Source organism: Lontra canadensis, unplaced genomic scaffold (assembly GCF_010015895.1).
Source record: "Lontra canadensis isolate GAN:19392208 unplaced genomic scaffold, GSC_riverotter_1.0 scaffold31, whole genome shotgun sequence".
Taxonomy (NCBI): Eukaryota; Metazoa; Chordata; class Mammalia; order Carnivora; family Mustelidae; genus Lontra; species Lontra canadensis.
The window spans coordinates 3,288,808-3,307,686 of NW_022631025.1; the positions used below are offsets into that span (position 1 = coordinate 3,288,808).

The 18,879-nt window shown below is 49.5% G+C and overlaps 1 protein-coding gene across 9 annotated transcripts in view; it reads right to left on the reverse strand.

The window, feature by feature from the left end:
- Positions 1–18,879, reverse strand: part of WNK2 (WNK lysine deficient protein kinase 2) — a 113,015-nt gene that overhangs the window by 43,149 nt on the left and 50,987 nt on the right. For all 9 annotated transcript variants that reach the window (XM_032866442.1, XM_032866446.1, XM_032866443.1 and 6 more), the window contains exons 12-19: positions 17,494–18,063; positions 15,187–15,480; positions 14,657–14,706; positions 13,700–13,868; positions 13,497–13,613; positions 13,098–13,268; positions 12,808–12,853; positions 12,184–12,303 (exon numbers count right to left, since the gene is read on the reverse strand). In XM_032866442.1, coding sequence (XP_032722333.1) covers positions 12,184–12,303; positions 12,808–12,853; positions 13,098–13,268; positions 13,497–13,613; positions 13,700–13,868; positions 14,657–14,706; positions 15,187–15,480; positions 17,494–18,063 — 1,537 coding nt within the window. The remainder of the gene's footprint in view (positions 1–12,183; positions 12,304–12,807; positions 12,854–13,097; positions 13,269–13,496; positions 13,614–13,699; positions 13,869–14,656; positions 14,707–15,186; positions 15,481–17,493; positions 18,064–18,879) is intronic.

Consider the following 18,879-nt stretch of genomic DNA (forward strand, 5'->3'; position numbering starts at 1 on the left):
CTGATTCTTAATTTTTTGAGGAACCTCCATACTGTTTCCTATAGTAGCTGTACCAATTTTTTCCCACAAGCAGTGCACAAAGCTTCCCTTTTCTCCATATCCTCACCAACACTTATTTCTTGTCCTTTTTATTCTAGCCATCCTGACAGGTGTGAGGTGGTATCTCCTTGTGGCTTTGATTTGTGGTTTCCTGGTGATGAGTGATGTTGAGCATCTTTTCATGTGTCTGTTGGCATCTGGGTGTCTTCTTTGGATAAATGTCTGTTCAAGTCCTCTGCCCATTTAATCAAGTTGTGTTTTTTATTTTAACTTGTGTAAGTTCTTTATATATTTTAGATAGTAACCCCTTATCAGATATATGGTTTATAAATATCGTCTCCCAAAATGTTGCTTTTCATTTTCTTGATGGTTTCCTTTACTGTACAAAAGCTCTGTAGTTTGATGTAATCCCATTTGTTTATTTTGGTTTTTGTTGCCTTTGCCTAAGAAGGGTGGTCCAAAAAAATACTGTTAAGATCAGTATCAAACAGCTTATGGTCTGTTTTCTTCTAGTTGCTTTTGGTTTCAAGTCTTTGATCCATTTTGAATGTATTTTTATATATTAGTAAGATAATGGCCCAGTTTAATTCTTTTGCATGGAGCTGTCCAATTTTCCCAACACCATTTATTGAAGTGATTCCCCCCCCACCACTGTATATTCTTGCCTCCTTTGTCATAGAATTGACCACATATGCATGGGTTTATTTCTGGGCTTTCCAGTCTATTCCATTGATCCTGTCTCTGTTTTCATGCCAGTACCATACTTCTTTTTTTATTATAACTATGGCTTTTTTAAGATTTTATTTATTTATTTAAGACAGAGAGAGAGAGCACAAGCAGGGAGAAGGGTCAGAGGGAGAGGGAGAAGCGGGCTCCACACAAAGCAGGGAGCCCCACATGGGGCTCCATCCCAGGACCCCGAGATCATGACCTGAGCCAAAGGCAGACACTTAACTGATTGAGCCACATGGGCACCCCTGATTACTATGGCTTTGTAATATAGTTTGAAATCAGAGAGCATGATACCTCCACCTTTGTTCTTTCTTCTCTGGGGTCTTTTGGCTATCAGGTTCTTTTGTGGTTCTGCATAAATTTTAGGACTCTTTGTTCCAGTTTTATGAAAAATGCTGTTGGTATTTTGATGAGGATTACATCGAATCTGTAAGATTGCTTTGGGTAGCATAGACATTTTAACAATATTTATTCTTCCAATCCATAAACAAGGTATATCTTTCTATTTATTCTAATTGTCAATTTCTTTTATCAATGTCATAGTTTTCAGAGTACACGCCTTTCCCTTTCTTGGTTAAATTTATTCCTAGGTATTTCATTCTTCTTGATGCAACTGTATATGGGATCATTTTTTTTAAAGACTTTATTTATTTATTTGACAGTTAGAGATCACAGTAGGCAGAGAGGCAGGCAGAGAGAGAGAGAGGAGGAAGCAGGCTCCCTGCCGAGCAGAGAGCCCGATGTGGGGCTCGATCCCAGAACCCTGAGATCATGACCTAGAGCCGAAGGCAGAGGCTTAACCCACTGAGCCATCCAGGTGCCCCTGTATATGGGATCATTTTCTCAATTTCTGATAATTCATTATTAATGTACAGAAATGCAAGAGTCATGTACGTGAATTTTGTCTCCTGTAACTTTACTGAACTCACTTACAGGCATAACTTGGAGGTACTGTGGGCTATTTCAGACTACTGCAATAAATGAGTATTGCAATAAAGTGAGTCAAAAGATTTTTTGGTTTTCCAATTGTTTACACTACAGTCTGTTCAGTGTGCAATAACAATATATTTTTCATGTATTTTTTTAAAAAGGAGTATATATACCTTAACTTAAAAATATTTTATTTCTGGGGTGTGTGAGTGGCTCAGTCAGTTAAGTGTCTCTTGATTTCAGCTCTGGTCATGACCTCAGGTCAGGGTCATGAGATTGAGCCCTGAGCTGGACTTTGCACTGGGTGCAGAGCCTGCCTTAAGATTCTCTCTCACCCTCTCTGTGCCAACCCCCCTGCCACCGACTCGCTCTCTCAAATAAAATACCTTATTTCTAAAAAATGCTAACCATTATCTGACCTTTCAGTGAATCAAAATTATTCTTCCAGTCTTGCCTTGATGATGATGGCTGCTGCCTGATCAGGGTGATGGTGCTGAAAATTGGGGTGGTTGTGGCATTTTCTTAAAATAAGATAATGAAGTTTGCCACACCGACTCCTCCTTTCAGGAAAAATTTCTCTGTAGCATGCAGTGCTGTTTGATAGCACTAACCTTCTTTCAAAACCGGAATCAATCCTCTCAAATGCTGCCACTGCCTTATCAACTAAGTTTATATAAAATTCTAAGTCCTGGGGCGCCTGGGTGGCTCAGTGGGTTAAAGCCTCTGCCTTCGGCTCAGGTCATGATCACAGGGTCCTGGGATCGAGTCCCACATCGGGCGCTGCTCGGCAGGGAGCCTGCTTCCCTCCCTATCTCTGCCTGCCTCTCTGCCTACTTGTGATCTGTCTCTCTGTCAAATAAATAAATAAAATCTTTAAAAAATAAAAAATAAAATAAAATTCTAAATCCTTTGTTGTCATTTCAACAGTCTTCATGGCATCTTCACCAAGTGTAGATTCCACCTCAAGAAACCACTTTCTTTTCTTTGCTTATCCATAGAAAGTAACTCCTCATCCATTCAAGTTTTATTGTGAGAATGCAGTAATTCAAATACAGTAATAATAAACACCTTTGAAATATTGCAAAAATTCCAAAACATGACAGAGACACAAAGTGAGCAAATATCATTAGGAAGATGGCACCAAAAGACTTCCTTGACACAGGATTGCCACAGTCCTTCAGTCTGCAAAGAAAGACAGCATCTGTGAAATGCAGTAAAGCACACAAGAAGATGAGGTGTGCTCGCATTAGCTGTAATAGTTTTTTTGCTGGAGTCTTTATAGTTTTCTAGATATGGCATCAGGTCATCTGCATATAGTGATTCTTCTACTTTTTCCTTTCTAATTTGGGTGCCTTTTATTTCTTTTTCTTGCCTAATTGCTGTGACTATGACTTCTAACACTATGTTAAATAGAAGTGATGAGAGTAGACATCCTTGTCTTATTCTTGATCTTAGATAAAAAGCTTTCACCTCTTCACCACTGAGTATGACATTACCTGTGGGTTTGTCATATGTGGCCTTGAATCTGTTGAGGTACATTTCTTCTATACCCACTTTGTTTAGAACTTTTATCATAAATGGATACTGAATTTTGTCAAATGATTTTTCTTCATCTACTGATACGATTATCATTTCTTTTGTTAATGGAGCATAGCTGTGGAACCATTCTCATCTCCCTGGAATGAATCCTACTTGATTGTGGTGAATGGTTCTTATAATGTATTGCTGAATTCAGTTTGCTGTATGTGCATCAAAGGTACTGGTTTGTAATTTGTTTGTTTGTTTGTTTTTGTAGTGTCTTTGTCTGGTTTGGTGTCAGGGTAATGCAGGCCTCACAGAAGAGTATGAACACATTCATTCCTCTTCAACTTTATGGAATAGTTTAAAAAGGACAGGTACTAACTTTTAAAAAAATGTTTGATAGAATTCAAGATGGAAAGATGGCAGTAGAGTAGGAGGACTCTAGACTCACCTAATCCCATAAATATAACTAGTTATGAAATCATCCTAAATACCCCAGAAATCTATCCGAAGACTGGTAGGACAAACATCACAATCAAAGGTAGAGAAGAGGCCACATGAAGAGGTAGGAAGCACAGAGACGGGACTCAGGAGAGAAATGGACAGTGGCTGCAGTGGTAGGAAAGGAGCCGTGGTCGCACAGATGGATGAGACAGACCAGCACAAGTGAGAGTGCAGGAGGAAAACAAATTCCCATAGCAACCGGCTTGGAAAGTGAGAGGAGTGAAATTTCATGAGTTCTTGCAACCAGCCGGGGTTAAAGCCCGTTGTTTTAAAAATCAGTGGGCTTGGCTGGAATAGAGCCCAGAGAGTGCTAAGCTGCTCTCACAGAGAAGGCAGGCAGACTACCCTCAGACAGTGTGGAAACAGGGATCTGAACAGTGGGGAGGGTGTGTGCTGATCTCAGAGCACATCCCAAATAGGCATCATTCACAGAGAGACCATTCTAGGAACAAAGGAACTCTCCAGCACCATTTGCCTTCCCCGCCCCTCACTTAAGCATAGGGCCACCTGCAGGAACCAGTGGACCGTCACTACCTAACTTGCTTACACCAAGCCCCACTCTCGACCACGCACGAGAAAAAATGCACTTCCTAGTTACACCTGTCTCAGTCCCACTACCCAGAAGACTGGCCCAATCCCCTGCCCACACTGCATCTCCCAGCTTGGGAGTTCTGCAGGGCCTCTTCCAGCAACAGTGGTGGCAAGTGTCCTTTCACAAGCAGACAAGAGCACATCTAATTAAAACACTCCACATTCAGGCCAGGGACCAAACACTGCCCACAGCAGACAAAGAGAACCTCTGAAGTTGACTGGCCTGAAAAATAAAGCAGCCAGGACACAACAGTGCAGCCCACACAACATACACAGGAGATACTCCCTGAGGTGCCAGACCCTGGGGAAGAGAGGACATTGCACTGCAGGACACTACAGGACCTCTTCTTCATAAAGCCATAACCCTCAAGAAGAGGAGACATGGCTGACTTGCCTAACACACAGAAACAGGCACACAGATGTAGACAAAATAATAAGACAGAGAAATTTATCCCAAATCAAAGAACAGGTAAAGACCACAGATGGAGACATAAGTGAAACAGATATCAGTAACATGCTTGAGGGAGTATTTAAAGCAGTCATAAGGTTACTCAGTGGACTTGAGAAAAGAATAGAGGACATGACTGAGACCCTTAACAGAGAACATAGCAGACAAAAGGGTTCCATAAACAAAAACATATGAGAAACATACTTGATGGAATGAACAGCAGGCTGGAAGAAGCAGAAAGAATTAATGACCTAGAAGACAAAATAATGAAAAGTAATCAAGCTGAACAAAGGAGAGAAAAAAGAATAATGGAAAACGAGAACAGACTTAGGGAATTCAGTGACTCCAACAAATGTAAGAACATTTGTATTCTATGAATCTCACAAGAGGAAGAGAGAGAAAAGGGGGGCATAAACTTATTTGAAGAAATAATAGCTGAAAACTTCCCTAATCTGGGGAAGGAAACAGACATCCACATCCAGGAGGCAAGGAGAACTCCCATCAAAATCAACAAAAACAGATCCACACCAAAATATATTATAATTAAAATGGCAAAACATAGTGATAAAGAAAAAATATTAAAAGCAGTGAGACAAAGAAGACAGTTACAGGCAAGGGAAACTGCATAAGGCTATCAGGGGATTTTTCAGCAGAAACTTTGCAGGCCAGAATGGAGTGACATGATATATTCAAAGAACTACATGGAGAAAATCTGCAACCAAGAATACTCTAGGGGCGCCTGGGGGGCTCAGCTGTTAAGCATCTGCCTTTGGCTCAGGTCGTGATCTCGGTGTCCTGAGATCAAGCCCTGTGTTGGGCTCCCTGCTCAACAGGAAGCCTGCTTCTCCCTCTACCACTCCCCCCTGCTTGTATTCCCTTTCTCGCTGTCTCTCTCTCTCTGTCAAATAAATAAATAAAATCTTAAAGAAAAAAAAAAAAAGAATACTCTATCTGGCAAGGTTATCATTCATAACAAAAGAAGAGATAAAAAGCCTCCCAAACAAAAGCTAAAGGAATTCATGACCACTAAGCCAGCCCTGCAAGAAATATTAAAGGGGAATCTTCAGTATTAAGGTAGGAAACACAAAAGCAGTAAATATGAGTATTTCTGTAAAAATGCAGTCAAGGAACTCATAAAATGGAAGGATGTAAAGTATGACACCATATATCTAAAATGTGGAGAGAAGAGTAAAGAATAGGTCCAAACTTAAATGATCATTGACAATACAGACTGCTATAGGCAGAAGATATTACATGCAAACCTAATGGTAACCCTATGTAAAAAATGACTAATAAATATGCCAAGCATAGAAAGAAATACAAATATATCAGTAAAGAAACCAGCAAACCACAAAAGAAAAAAAGACAAAGGATCAGAGAAAATCTTCAGAAATGACAAAACAATAAAATGGCAATGAATATATATCAATAGTTACTTTGAATGTAAAAGGACTAAACGCTCCAATCAAAAGACAAGGGGTGACAGAATGGATAAAAACAAAAAACAAAAAAAGAAAAAAAACTCACAAGACCCAGCTATATATACTGCCTACAAAGGACTCATTTCAGACCTAAAGATACCTGCAGATTGAAAATGAGGGGATGGAGAAATATTTATCCTGTTAATGGATGTTAAAAGCAAGCTGGAGCAACAGTACTTACCTTGAACAAGACAGACTTTAAAACAAAGACTGCAACAAAAAACAAAGAGGGATGCTATATAATAATAAAGAGGACACTCCAACAAGATACAATGATTGTAAATATTTATGCACCCATCATAGGAGCACCCAAACACATAGAAAAGTTAAAAACAAAAATAAAGGAACTCATTGCTAATAACACAATAATAGTAGGGGACTTTAACACCCCACTTATATCAGTGGACAGATCATCAAAACAAAAGAATCAACAAGGTAAACATTGGCTTTGAGTGACATACTGGACAAGATGAACATAAAAGATGCATACAGAACATTCCATCCTAAAACAGAATACACATTCAAGTGAAAATGGAACATTCTCCAGAATATATCACATATTAGGCCACAAAACAAGCCTCAACAAATTCAGAAAGATCAAAGTCATACCATGCACCTTTTCCAACCACAATACTATGAAACTAGAAGTCGACCACAAGGAAAAAAAAACAAAAACAAAAACAGAAAGACCACAAACACATGGAGGTTAAATTACATGCTACTACACAATGAATGGGTCAACCAAGAAATAAAAGAGGAAATTTTAAAGTGGATAAAAACAAATGAAAATGGAAACAACACTTCAAAACCTTTGGGATGTAGCAAAAGTGGTTCCAAGAGGGAAGTATATAGCAATACAGGCTGACCTCAGGAAGGAAATTCTTAAATAAACAACCTAACCGTATACCTAAAGGAGCTAGAAGAAAAAACCTAAAACCAGCAAAAGGGAGGAAATAATAACAATTAGAGCAGAAATAAATGATACAGAAACTAAAAAATAGAACAGGTCAATGAAACAAGTTTCTGTTCTTTGAAAAAAAATAAAAATTGATAAACCTGTAGCCAAACTAATCAAGAAAAAAAGGATTCAAATAAATAAACCCCAAATGAGAGAAGAGTAGTAACAACCAACACCACAGAAAAAAACAAGTATAAAAGAATATTATGAAAAACTATATGTCAACAAATTAGACAACCTAGAAAAAATGGATAAATTCCTAGAAAAATAACCTTCCACAACTGACTCAGGAAAAACAGAAAATTTTTTTTTAATTTTTTTTTTTAATTTACTTGACAGAGAGAAATCACAAGTAGACAGAGAGGCAGGCAGAGAGAGAGAGAGAGGGAAGCAGGCTCCCTGCCGAGCAGAGAGCCCGATGCGGGACTCGATCCCAGGACCCCGAGACCATGACCCGAGCCGAACCCACTGAGCCACCCAGGCGCCCCGGAAAAACAGAAAATTTTAACAGATTACCAGCAAAGAAATTTCAATCAGTAATCAAAAAATTCCCAACAAACAGAAGTCTCAACAACAAAAGCCCAGGACCAGGTAGTTGCACAGGTGAATTTTACCAAACATTTAAAGAAGAGTTGATACCTATTCTTCTCAAACTATTCTAAAAACTAGAATAGGAAGGGAAACTTCCATATTCATTCCAGCATTATCCTGATACCAAAGCCAGAAAAAGACACTAAAAAAAAAAAAAAAAAAAAAAACTATTGGCCAGTATCCCTAAAGAACACAGATCCAAAAATCCTCAACAAAATACTAACAAACTGAATCCAACAGTACATTTTTTTAAAAAAATCATTCACCATGATCAAGTGGGATTTATTCCTGGGCTACAAGTTGGTTCGATATTGGGAAATCAATCAATGTGATACATCACACATCAGTAAGAGAAAGAGTAAGAACCACAAGATCATTTCAGTAGATGCAGACAAAGCACAAAACTAAGCACTACATCCAGTCATCATAAAAACCTTCAACAAAATAAAGTTTGGAAGGAACATACCTCAACATAATAAAGGCCATATATGAAAAATCTACAGCCTGGGCACCTGGGTGTTTCAGTTGGTTAAGCGTCCACCTCCTGATTTTAGCTCAGGTTATGATCTCAGTGTCATGAGATTGAGCCCTACATCGGACTCCACAGTCAGCAGGGAATCTGCTTGAGATTCTCTCTCTCTCTTTCTCCCTGTCCCGCACCCCTCTCTAAAATAAAGAAATAAACCTTTTTTAAAAAGGAAAAGAAAAATCTACAGCCAACATCATCCTCAACAGAGAAAAACTGAAAGCGTTTCCCCTAAGATCAGGAATAAAACAAGGATCTCTAATGTCACCACTTTTATTCAGCACAGTAATGGAAATCCTAACCCTAGCAATCAGACAAGAAAAGGGAATAAAATGTATCCAAATCAGCAAGTCTTTTCACAGTCTACTTAGAATCAGTATTTTACCACTTCAGTCTGAATGTAGAAATACTTTCAACTTCGAAGGCACTTCACCCCCTCCTACCATAGTTTATTCTGTTTACATACATTAAAAGCTCCATCAGACAATATTATAATTTTTTGTTACCAGCATCAAACCTGTTTTGAAGAACTCAAGAAGTCTACCACTTTCATCTAGATATTTACCATTTCTGTTCTTCTTCCTGCAGTCCTTGTGTTCCAAGTGTCTCTTCTGCTGTCATTTCCCTTCAGTCTAAAGATATTTACCAATTCTTTTAAAAGCACAAATTCTACAAATTATAGAACAAATTCTGTTTTTGTTAACCTAGGAATTTTTCTTGATTCATTCCTGAGGAGTATTTTCTCTGAAAACAGATTTCTGAGTTGATAGTTTTTTTTTCCTTCAATGCTTCAGAAATGCTGTGCTACTTTGCTTCTGGACTACATGGTTTCTGGTGAGAAATCTGCAGTCATTTAACCACTCTTTCCCTCCAGGCCCTGCATCATTTTCCTCTGGCTGCTTTCACCACTTTTTATCTTTATTTCTCAGCAGTTTATGATGTGTCCAGGTATGGAATTTTTGGGGTTTGTACCTTTCGGGGATTCATTCCACTCCTTCAATCTACAGGTTTGTCTTTCACCGATCTTGGGAAGTTTTCCATATCATTTCCTCACATTTTTTCAGCACTGCACTCTTTCTCTTCTGCTTCTGGGTCTGTTGACACAAATGTTAGATTCTCCATGGCTGTTCCGCAGCCCGTGAAGCTCTGTTCATTTTTTTCTAAGTTCTGATTAGTTCAGGTATCTTAGTTTTCAGTTTTCAAGTTTCCATGTCTCTCCTCTTTGTACCCCACATCTTCACGGGTACTTTCCACTTTACATTTGTTTTAACAATGTTTGTAACTGCTTGCTGAGGCATATTTACAACAGTTTCTTTAAATTCTTGTGGGATCATCCCAACATCTATTTTAGCTTGCTACTGCCAAGTGTTGGCTGTCTTTTTCCAATGCAAGTTGGCATTTTTATGGTTTCTCATTTGATAAGTATTTGGATTGCACTGGTTGGATCAGACTGGACTGGATTTTAAATATTATGAGACAGTCTCTTTACGTCCTGTGGTGATTGGCTGATATGGTTCCTTTAGCGAGCAGCTGACCTACTTGGGTTTAAGCTGCGAGTTACAACTCATCTTCTGCGGCCATAGCGTCCGTTTGGTTTTCAGTGCCTGTGCGGTTCTCACCCACCTGAACGTGTGTAGCTCTCAGGGGCCAGTCTAGCCATCAGCTCAGTTCTCAGCTTACCGTAGGCTAATTCGAATCCGATTCATACATACACAGGTCAGGGTGAACCCAGGAGTTCATCAACAACTTTATGGGGTTACTTTCCCAAGCTCTTCTTTTTTCATGATTCCCCTGACCCGTGGGACTCCCCTTTCCAACTCCCTAGAGAGAACCATCCACTTCCACAGCTGAGCAGAGCCAAGTGGCTGAACAGAAAGGGGAAAAAAGCAACGGATTTTGGTCTGTACCCTTTGAGCCCTGGCTCCACCCAGCAGAGAGAAGGGCTCTCCCCTATCACCGTGTTGGCGCCTGTTCCTACTGCTACCGCTCAGAACTGTCTGTGGGCTCGGGCACAAGCGAAGGGGCAAAGAAAACAGCGAGGGACCCACGCCATGCTCCGAGCTTCAGGAGCTCCTTCTTCCTGCTCTAAAAGCCGAAACTAGCAGGCGTTCCTGAAGCTTCCCTGTCTGCACCCAGCACTCACCCGCAGGCTTCACGCTGCCCTGACCTCGGGTCAGGAGGCACTGAAGGGAAATGCTAAGCTCACCACCAGCCCAGGGATCCCTGGCATTCTGGCACACTTCCCCACCCTCCTGTTGCTACTTACTTCCCAAGTCTCAGAGAGCTGAGCCCTGCCCAGGGCCCGGCGTATAGCCAGGCTCAGTAAGTGGAGGGCTGGTGTGCTGTGCACACTCTGCCTTGCCCAGCACCGGGGTTCTCAGCCTAGTTACTTTTTACTACGAGTCAAACAGTGTGTTCATAAAGCCGTACAACTGTGAGTCCGGAACGGTGCTGTCTCCCTGCGGGAAGGACGGGAGTGCTCCTGCCTGCGCACACGGCAGCCACCCTGAGATCACCCCAGTGCGGGCGTCTCTCCGCCAACGGGACTCCGCCCCTCTTCTCTGGGCCGGTGAACTGCAGAAGCCTCAGTGCTCAGCCTCTCAGTCACCCTACAGGAGCGGGAGCTGCCCCGCGGACACAGAACTAGCATCGGGCTCCCTCGCGTCCCGGTCTCCATCCCACCCTGGGCCCTGGCCTCATCTGCACGGCCTTGAGATGCTCAAATCCCTTCAAGCCGACGATCTTTATAATTCATGCCGCTTCTCTGGTCACCCTCAGCGAACGGGTCACCCAAATGAACAGATCTGCCATCCTCGGAAGTGGCTAACTCCCCACTCCCACCTTTTTTTTTTTTTTAATAAACAGATTCCAAAAAGTTTCTTGAGATCAGTGCACAGAAGAAGGAACTAGGGCTTACCTTGGGCACGTCCCGTGAATCCCTGCCACACACCAAAAATCAGCTTTATGTCTAGAAGGGTCTTTCTCCCCTCAGTTAACCGTGTGTGTATGCATTAAAGTCAAGACGTAGCAGTTGAGTGCGCGCTGACTGCAAACGGAGCCTCTGCGCACGAAGCTGCTGCCCCCGACCCTTCTCCCGGGTGGGACCTGACCCTTTATCTGAGGTCACCAGACCTATTCTTGGCTCTGCTGGGGTTTTCTTACTAGAATGACCCTTTCCCCATAGAAAAAACCTCTAAAAGCATGACGGCAGTCATGGGAAACACCCAATACGAAATGAAAAATGATGCACAAATATTTTTCACAAATGTGCCACAAACTTAGGTCAAGTTACATAATTGGCAACTTTTTCCTGCCAGCTTACAGGGAATTAAACCCAGAATCTGTTCAAGCGACTGTTTTCAGCCTCCCAAGGGACCAAAGAATCAGGATTTAAGCAACAGCCCCAAGGGCAAGCTTGCTAGCGTCTGTGCACATGGGGGCACATCATTATCGGGCAGATTTCCTCAGGGACCTTCTAAAATCAGTGTTGGCACTGAAAGGGACTTTCCCACCCCACCCTCCAGAGCAAGTGGAGCCGGAAGGACCAGGTCGCTGCAGGTGGGTCACACAATGGGAAGGAGTGAGATGTGGGAGCCACACACCCACACCGATAACAGAAAGCGAGGGCAGAGCTCTCCCAGCACACACCTGAGCAGCCCGGGTGTGTCACCTGCACCAGGAAGGTAAGGACTGGCTCAAGCCGGAGAGCCACCCTGACGGGGCTCATTAGGTGAAAAACCAGGCTACGGACGCAGACATGATGTGGTCCACAGGCTACTCTGGGCTGCAGGGTGACCGCACTGGGGGCACCAGCATCCCAAGTTACTGGGGGGAAAGGCTTGGAACTTCCAGCTGCTCCTACCTTGGCTGGCTTCCGGCTGCACGGAGCTCGGAGGAAGGGGGGGTGAGGATTCCGGGGCCTCCGCCGCTGGGTGCTCAGCCACTGGGCAGATGATAAACCACCTCTTCCCTGTGTGCAGGACTACGGAGCGGGACCAAAACAGCAGGAGAGACCAGTGAATTTCTCCCATAGCCAATGGGACCCCTCACCATCAGCACCAGACCTGCCTGGGGAACTCAAGTCAGTGGGCGGGGGGGCGCATGTGCAGCCCACTTGGGCTACTGGCAGCCTGGGGCTCACACAACACCCCCAAACATGGGCTGAGCTCCTGGGATGCTTGCAGTGCCGTCGGCGAAGGGGGTAACGCCAACTGGGACAACAGGAGGCAGTGGGGAGTCCCTGGCATGCTCGGCCCCACCAGGAGCCAGACCCAGCCCCTCACAGCAGCCCTCCCCACACCTGGGGAGATGCTCACCCCATAGTGCAGCAACCCCCCACACACACTGTGTGATGACCAGACCCCTTTACGACACGCGCCGCGGGGTCTGACGGAATGCCTGCTAAGAGACATGGGAAGAATGGGGATGGAAATGCCTCCTCCACGCTGGGTCTGGCGGGCAAGCAGGGCCCAGAAGGCACACGTACCGTTCTGCTGATACACAGGGGCGTTTGCCTGGGACTGGCGACTCTCCTGGTGGAGGTAAAGGGTCAGAAGTCAGCAGACCACGTGAAACAAGGACTTCCTGCCAAACACACTGTGGCCTCAAAACACCCGAGGGGCCTCTGAAGCTCAGACGTTTCCAACTGAACCGAAGGCGCTCACCGCCCCACTCCCCGGCCGCCTCACCGGACTCTGCGTGACCCGCAGCCGCCTCCAGCAGGCCCGGGGCATCAGCAAGCCCTGGCCCTTTTGGGACCCCACACTCGGGACTCACCTCCCCGGTGCCCAGGCCACAGGTGCTGAGGTGCGGCGGGCTCATCCCCGGGTCGGAGCCACGGTCAATGTCCGTGTCCTCACTGAGCATGTCCTCCGCCTTGTCCATGACGTCTTTCATCTGTTCGATGAACGTCTCCCGCTCGGCCTGCAGGATGAAGTCGTGCTCCACCTGCAACAGCACGGGCAGCCCTGCTGGGGGACGCACCACGGGCAGGGGCAGGCGCCAGGTCGGCCCTGACGGGTCTGCCTCACGTGTGCTCCGCGCTCAGCCCGAGGAGGAAGCCCCAGCTGGGGGGCCGGCTCTGCAGAGAGCCAGGGGCCAGGGAAGAACGGCAGCCGCGTGCCCCACGGACAGGGGGAGACGGCCTTGCTGACCCAGGAAGACACCCGGCCTCACCATGTAGGTGGCGATCTCATCGGGCGCATCCCCGTCCAGGTCAAACTTGAATGTCACCATCTTGTGGTTGTGTGTCTCCAGCTGGCACTCCACCATCTTGTCGCCCGTGTTGCACACCTATGGGACACTCAGGTGGTGAGACCGGGAGCAGGCCGCGTCCGGGGAGCCCTGCGCCTGCGGGCCCTCCCTGCCGGGCCACTCACGTTCAGGATGGTCAGCCGGGGGCGGCTGGCTCTCTCCTGGCGGGAGCGCGCGCGCGTCGACCGGCGGTGATGTTTCCGGGCAGCCTTGCCTTCCAGCCTCCCCCCGCCGAACGCACCCTCACAGCTGTCACTCATCTCTCTGCCAGAGGTGACATCAGAACCTCCGTAGCTGTGTGAAAACCGAGAATGTGACAGCAACCTGCAGACCAGTCTCACGGGGAAGCGTGGTTTTTCAGGAAACTGCCAGAAAACCTGGAGGGCCTGGAGCCAGCCCTAACCCCACCTTCAGGGCCCCACCCCCTTCTGCTGTTCCGTCTTGGGTGGCACTGGGGTCAAGGGAACGCAAGCACTGTCTGACCTGGGACCTTTGGCCTGAATCCGGACCTGTGACACAGGCCCCACAGGCTTGCAGCAAATGACAAAATCAGGAAAAATACTCCCCTGTGCCTCAGTTTCCCCATCTGTGTAACCGCAATGAAAACTCGACAACCCCCTGGGACTACAGCAGGGTTGAGGATTTGCACCGAATTTGGTGCTAGTGCACTGGGAAACACAGCCATTTCCTGCATCCAATCCCTCCCCGGCTGACATGTTCTGTGACCAGGAGAGGACGGGTGGCCAGCAGCCACGGTGCTGGGGATCCGGAGGGTTGGGCCATACTCTGCCCTGCTCTCCCAGCCTCCCCGGGCCCCTAGGCCTGCTGACTCTTTGTCCACTGCCTCTCCCTTCTAGAACATCCCAGGCCCAGTCACCACAGACAGGCACCAGGACTCAGGACACAGAGGGAGCACATGGCAGCCAGACCCCAGAGGACCAAGTCAGGCTTGGAAATGCGTCTAGAGGGCCTGACTCATGAGGGGCAGACGGGCGGGGTCTGTGTGAGGTCGCAGTGGGTGGGCTGAGCGGACTGTGAGTCTGTGGCCACCTCTACTGTCCACAGGGACCAATAGCTGTTACCTCTCACAGCTCTGCGGGGGGCCGGGCTGCTTGTCCTGGGAGGCCTGCTCCTGCAACAGAACCGTAGATGGGACGACGGGTCACCGTGGCACAGCGGCACCCAGCCTGCTGTCCCCCCTCAGACAGCTGCTGTCCCCAGCCCAGAAAGCCACCCACACGAAGCAGGCATAAGGGTTTTTATCTCGTGCAGGTCCTAAAAGTCGAGATCCTCCCCTCTTCTTGGCCAATATGCTACCCCACTTTGATCTTCCCCGCAGGGAGCACACAGGCCAGGGAGGCTTGCCACAGGCCTTCCACTGCCCCCAAGGGAAGGCCCTGTAAATCCACGTGTAAACACCGTGGTCTCCAGCCAGATGCCTTCAAGGAAAGGGTAATGTGTGAGACAGAAGAGAACAGTTACAACAGCCGTCCCAGGGCACACACTTATGCCTTCCTGAGTGCACTGTGGCTTTTAGAGCTGTGACATCACTACACAGGGGGCCACTAGGGTCAGGTGTCAGGGGCTGAGCCCGGAGGGGCGGGGCACACACCTCTGGCGCTGGCTCCACCGTTAGCTGCACAGCTGGGCAGGGGCTGGCAAGCCCGGGCCCGGTGGGCGGCGGTGGCTGGGTAGCAGGTGGCAGGAGTGGGGCGGTCTGGACGGGCAGGCTCTGAGATGCCACCACCACTGCAGGGGCCAGGGAGCTGGGGAGCTGAGGCAACTCAGGAACAGCAGGCGGCAACACTTCTGGCAGAGGTGGGGAGAGGACGGTGGCCGGCACAGGCGCCATGGGGACCTGGGCGGTGACATCAGCAGCATATGGAGGTGGGTGGCCAAGTAGGATCTGGAGGCACAGGGGACAGGGATGCAAGTTGGAGGGCCAGCCACGCCTCTGCCAAGGGTCCTGTACCAGGCAGGCGAGCACACCGGCTGTCCGGCTCCAGTCCACCCACAGCCTGAGCGTGTAGGTACATGGACTCAGCAGAAACTCTCAGGTCCCTATTTGCATACAAGCAAACCTAAAACTATGCTTCTTTAATGAGCCCGTAGCTGAGGCCAGCTGGGGCTCTACAGCTGGCATGTACCTAGCACAAAATACGGCTCTCCACTGCCACCCGAGGGGCCTGACTCCCACGCTGCGTCCTTTCCCAGCCCTGTCAGCCACATAGGAGAGGGACCGGGGGCCTCGGCCTTCCATGGGCTGGCTCCTCACTGTCCCTTCTGTGAAAGCTCCTGGTGGGATGGTTGAGACAGGCGGCAGGCGGGTCCCCCGTGGATGAGTGGGAGCCTCCATCCCGCCCCAGCTCCGGACAAGGTCAGGAATGGGAAGGTCTGCTGTCGGCCCTGCTGCGGGGGACGGCTCAGCACCAGGGCGCCGCAGCCCAACAGCCTGTCTGCCCTGGAAGGACCCCCGGCTGCTGTGTTCAGGGGCGTCTGCTCTCAGCACTGGGAAGCTAGTGAGGCGGCCGGCCCAGTGTGTCAATAAGCCACAAATGGTGGGGGGCCGCCAGACCCGACCAACAACCTCTGAGTACACCATGCCTCCTCCAGCTGCTGCCTGGGCAAGCGACCCTGTGCACCTAACCCAGGCTAGCCCGAGTGACGGACCTGGCATGTGCTTGTGTAGCCCCATGCCAGACCATGGCGCCTCCTCATATCTGGTCGTCAACCCAGACGACCCCTCCTTTCACCAAGTACCAATCCCTTCTGGAATCAGATGCTGAGCGTCAACAGCCCGGAGAGCCTGTGTGCTCTCAGCACATGGAGTCTTGTTCCAGACCAGATCCAGAGGAATCAGTGCAGAATGATACCCGGAACCTCCACATGCTCTGGGGACGGCTCTCCACCACGAAGCCTCAAGGCAGCTACTGGTCCCACCACACAGGAGAGCAGTCTGAGCTCAGAAGGCCAAGGGCTTACTGCTTACACACAGTGGCTGAGGCTTAGAGCCAGTTGGGGGGGCTCCAGGAAACTGGCTGCAAGGTGGGGGGACCCCCAAGTAAGAGCCCTCAGACACCAGGCTGCAAGGTTCAAGGGGCCTCCGGTGAGAGGCCCCCAGGAAACAGAGTGCAACTTGGGGGGGGTCCCAGGTGACAGGCCCCAGGAAATAAGCTATAAAGTACAGGGGACCCAGGTGAGAGGCCTCCAGGAAACACAGTGCAAGGTGGGGGGGCCCATGTGAGAGGCCCTACAAAACAGGGTGCAAGGTAGGGGGGTCCCAAGTAACAGGCTGCAAGATGGGGGATAGGGCCAGGTGAATGGCCCCCACTCCAGCTCCTCGCCTTGCACGAGATTGGGAAACAGCCCTGGAGCTCGAAACCATGCATGGGCTTACAGGTGTGTGGAGCCCTGGGGAGGCCTGCCCATCCAGCAGGGCCTGTGACCCTCGTCCCGTCACTGTCAGCATGACAAGCAGCCCAAAGTCCCACCCGACCCTGGACATCGTCCTTCTCTGCTCTGTGCCCCACAGAGCCCGGTCGGCCTCACTGCCTGGCTGCTGAGCCCACACCGGAGCAGACACCACCATGCCGAGGCTGCCAGACCCCCACCCAGGGAGGGCTGGTGCCGCAACGCCCAGCACAGCCGGGCACGCCCCCCACCATGGCCAGGCACCCCCCACCATCATGAGCAGCTGCAACTGACCCTCGGAAGGGCCCGATGGCGGAACCCTTAGTCACGCCCATTCCCACAGCTCTGGAGGAGGCCAACACCCTACATGCTCCAGAGAAACCACAGCCGAGGACCACAGCTGCCTACTCTCCCCACCCCCTGCCCCCCGGATCTCACACCTTAGACTTAGATGCCAGAGACATCTCCCAGCACCCAGAGGGCAGGCCCGACGTGGCAGCTGGATTACCTGGCTTCCCGCCCCACTGGCCGGAGCAGCCTGCTCAGGAGGGCGGACGAGGCCAGGCTGGTGGGGCTGTGGCAGGGTGGGGGGCGCCGGCTGTGGAGGGGTGGCCCGCACGGTCTGTGCCACGTGGAGGGGAGATGGTGGGATGTCGCTGGGCACCATCTGCGGGAAGGCCGCCGGGTACACGGGCTGGGCCGGGAGCTGGGCCACGGCGGCAGGGTGAATGGATAGGGCAGCCACACCCTGCGGGGCCACGGCCAGCAGAGGGATGGCGGTGGCAGTGGCAGCCACGTTTGGCACAATGGTCCGGCACGGCACTGCCACTGGCGCCCCAGCGGGGTGGGGCAGCTTGACGGCCTGCAGAGGCAGGGCTGGCGACGCGGGTAGGGGGGCAGCGGCCGCGCCGAGCGGGAGGCTGGGCAAGATGACGGCGGGAGAGAAATACTGCGAGGGGGCGGGCACGGCGGGCCCGCTGGCGGCTGGCAGGTCAGGGAGAGCTGCGGGGAGGCTGTCGATGGAGGCCAGGGGCGCAACGGGGGGCGCAACGGGGGGCCCCACAGGAAGCGGAGGCACCTGAAAGACACGGGAACACCTCAGCAACACCAGGGCTCCGTCCCACCCGTGGTACACCCACACTGCCGGAAGGAACCGGACTGCAAACCCAGTTCAAATGGGACCTCGGAGAGCCCCCCTAGTGCCACGGAAGGGCCACGACGCTGCGGTCCGCCCTGTGCTGACGGGTGGCTACCATGACAGCCAGTGGTTGAAGTCCAAATGGTCACAGCAGGGAGCAGCAGCTCCGTGGCTCTAGCACATTTTCATTTGGGGAGCTGGGACTGTCCGAGCCTGCAGATTGGCCCCAAAGATCCAAACACACACACACAGAGACCAAATCATGTGGCGGGCTGTGTCAGGGAAAGCATGTCCTTGAGCCCCCATGCGTGGAGGCCATGCCCCCGTGCCGCGGGGCCCGGGTAGCAGGCCTCTCCCACAGTGGAGCTCTGGAACCTTCCGTGCCTGGTCTTCCATCCTGGAGACCCTCAGCATCTGATTCCTGGAGGGAGCACGTCCGACATTCCAGAGTCTCCAGCGATCCTCTTTAACCCCTTCTGGTGGCCGGCGCACGAGCGTCATCATGAGACGCGCGCCTTTGCACAATTACAAATCAGCCACGGTCCTTGAGCCACCGTCTGTGTACCAGAGAGCAAGCGGGGACTCAGCGAGACAGTGAACACAACCCGATGTGGCTGTGATGGGGCGAGGCCCGGTGGTAGGAAGCTTCTGGGTGGTGTCCACAAACTTCAGGGACACTCACATCTCCTACATGAGGTGGCACGTTGCGGCTGTGTCCTGCCAGGGTCCACAATCGGAAGGACCCATGAGATGAAA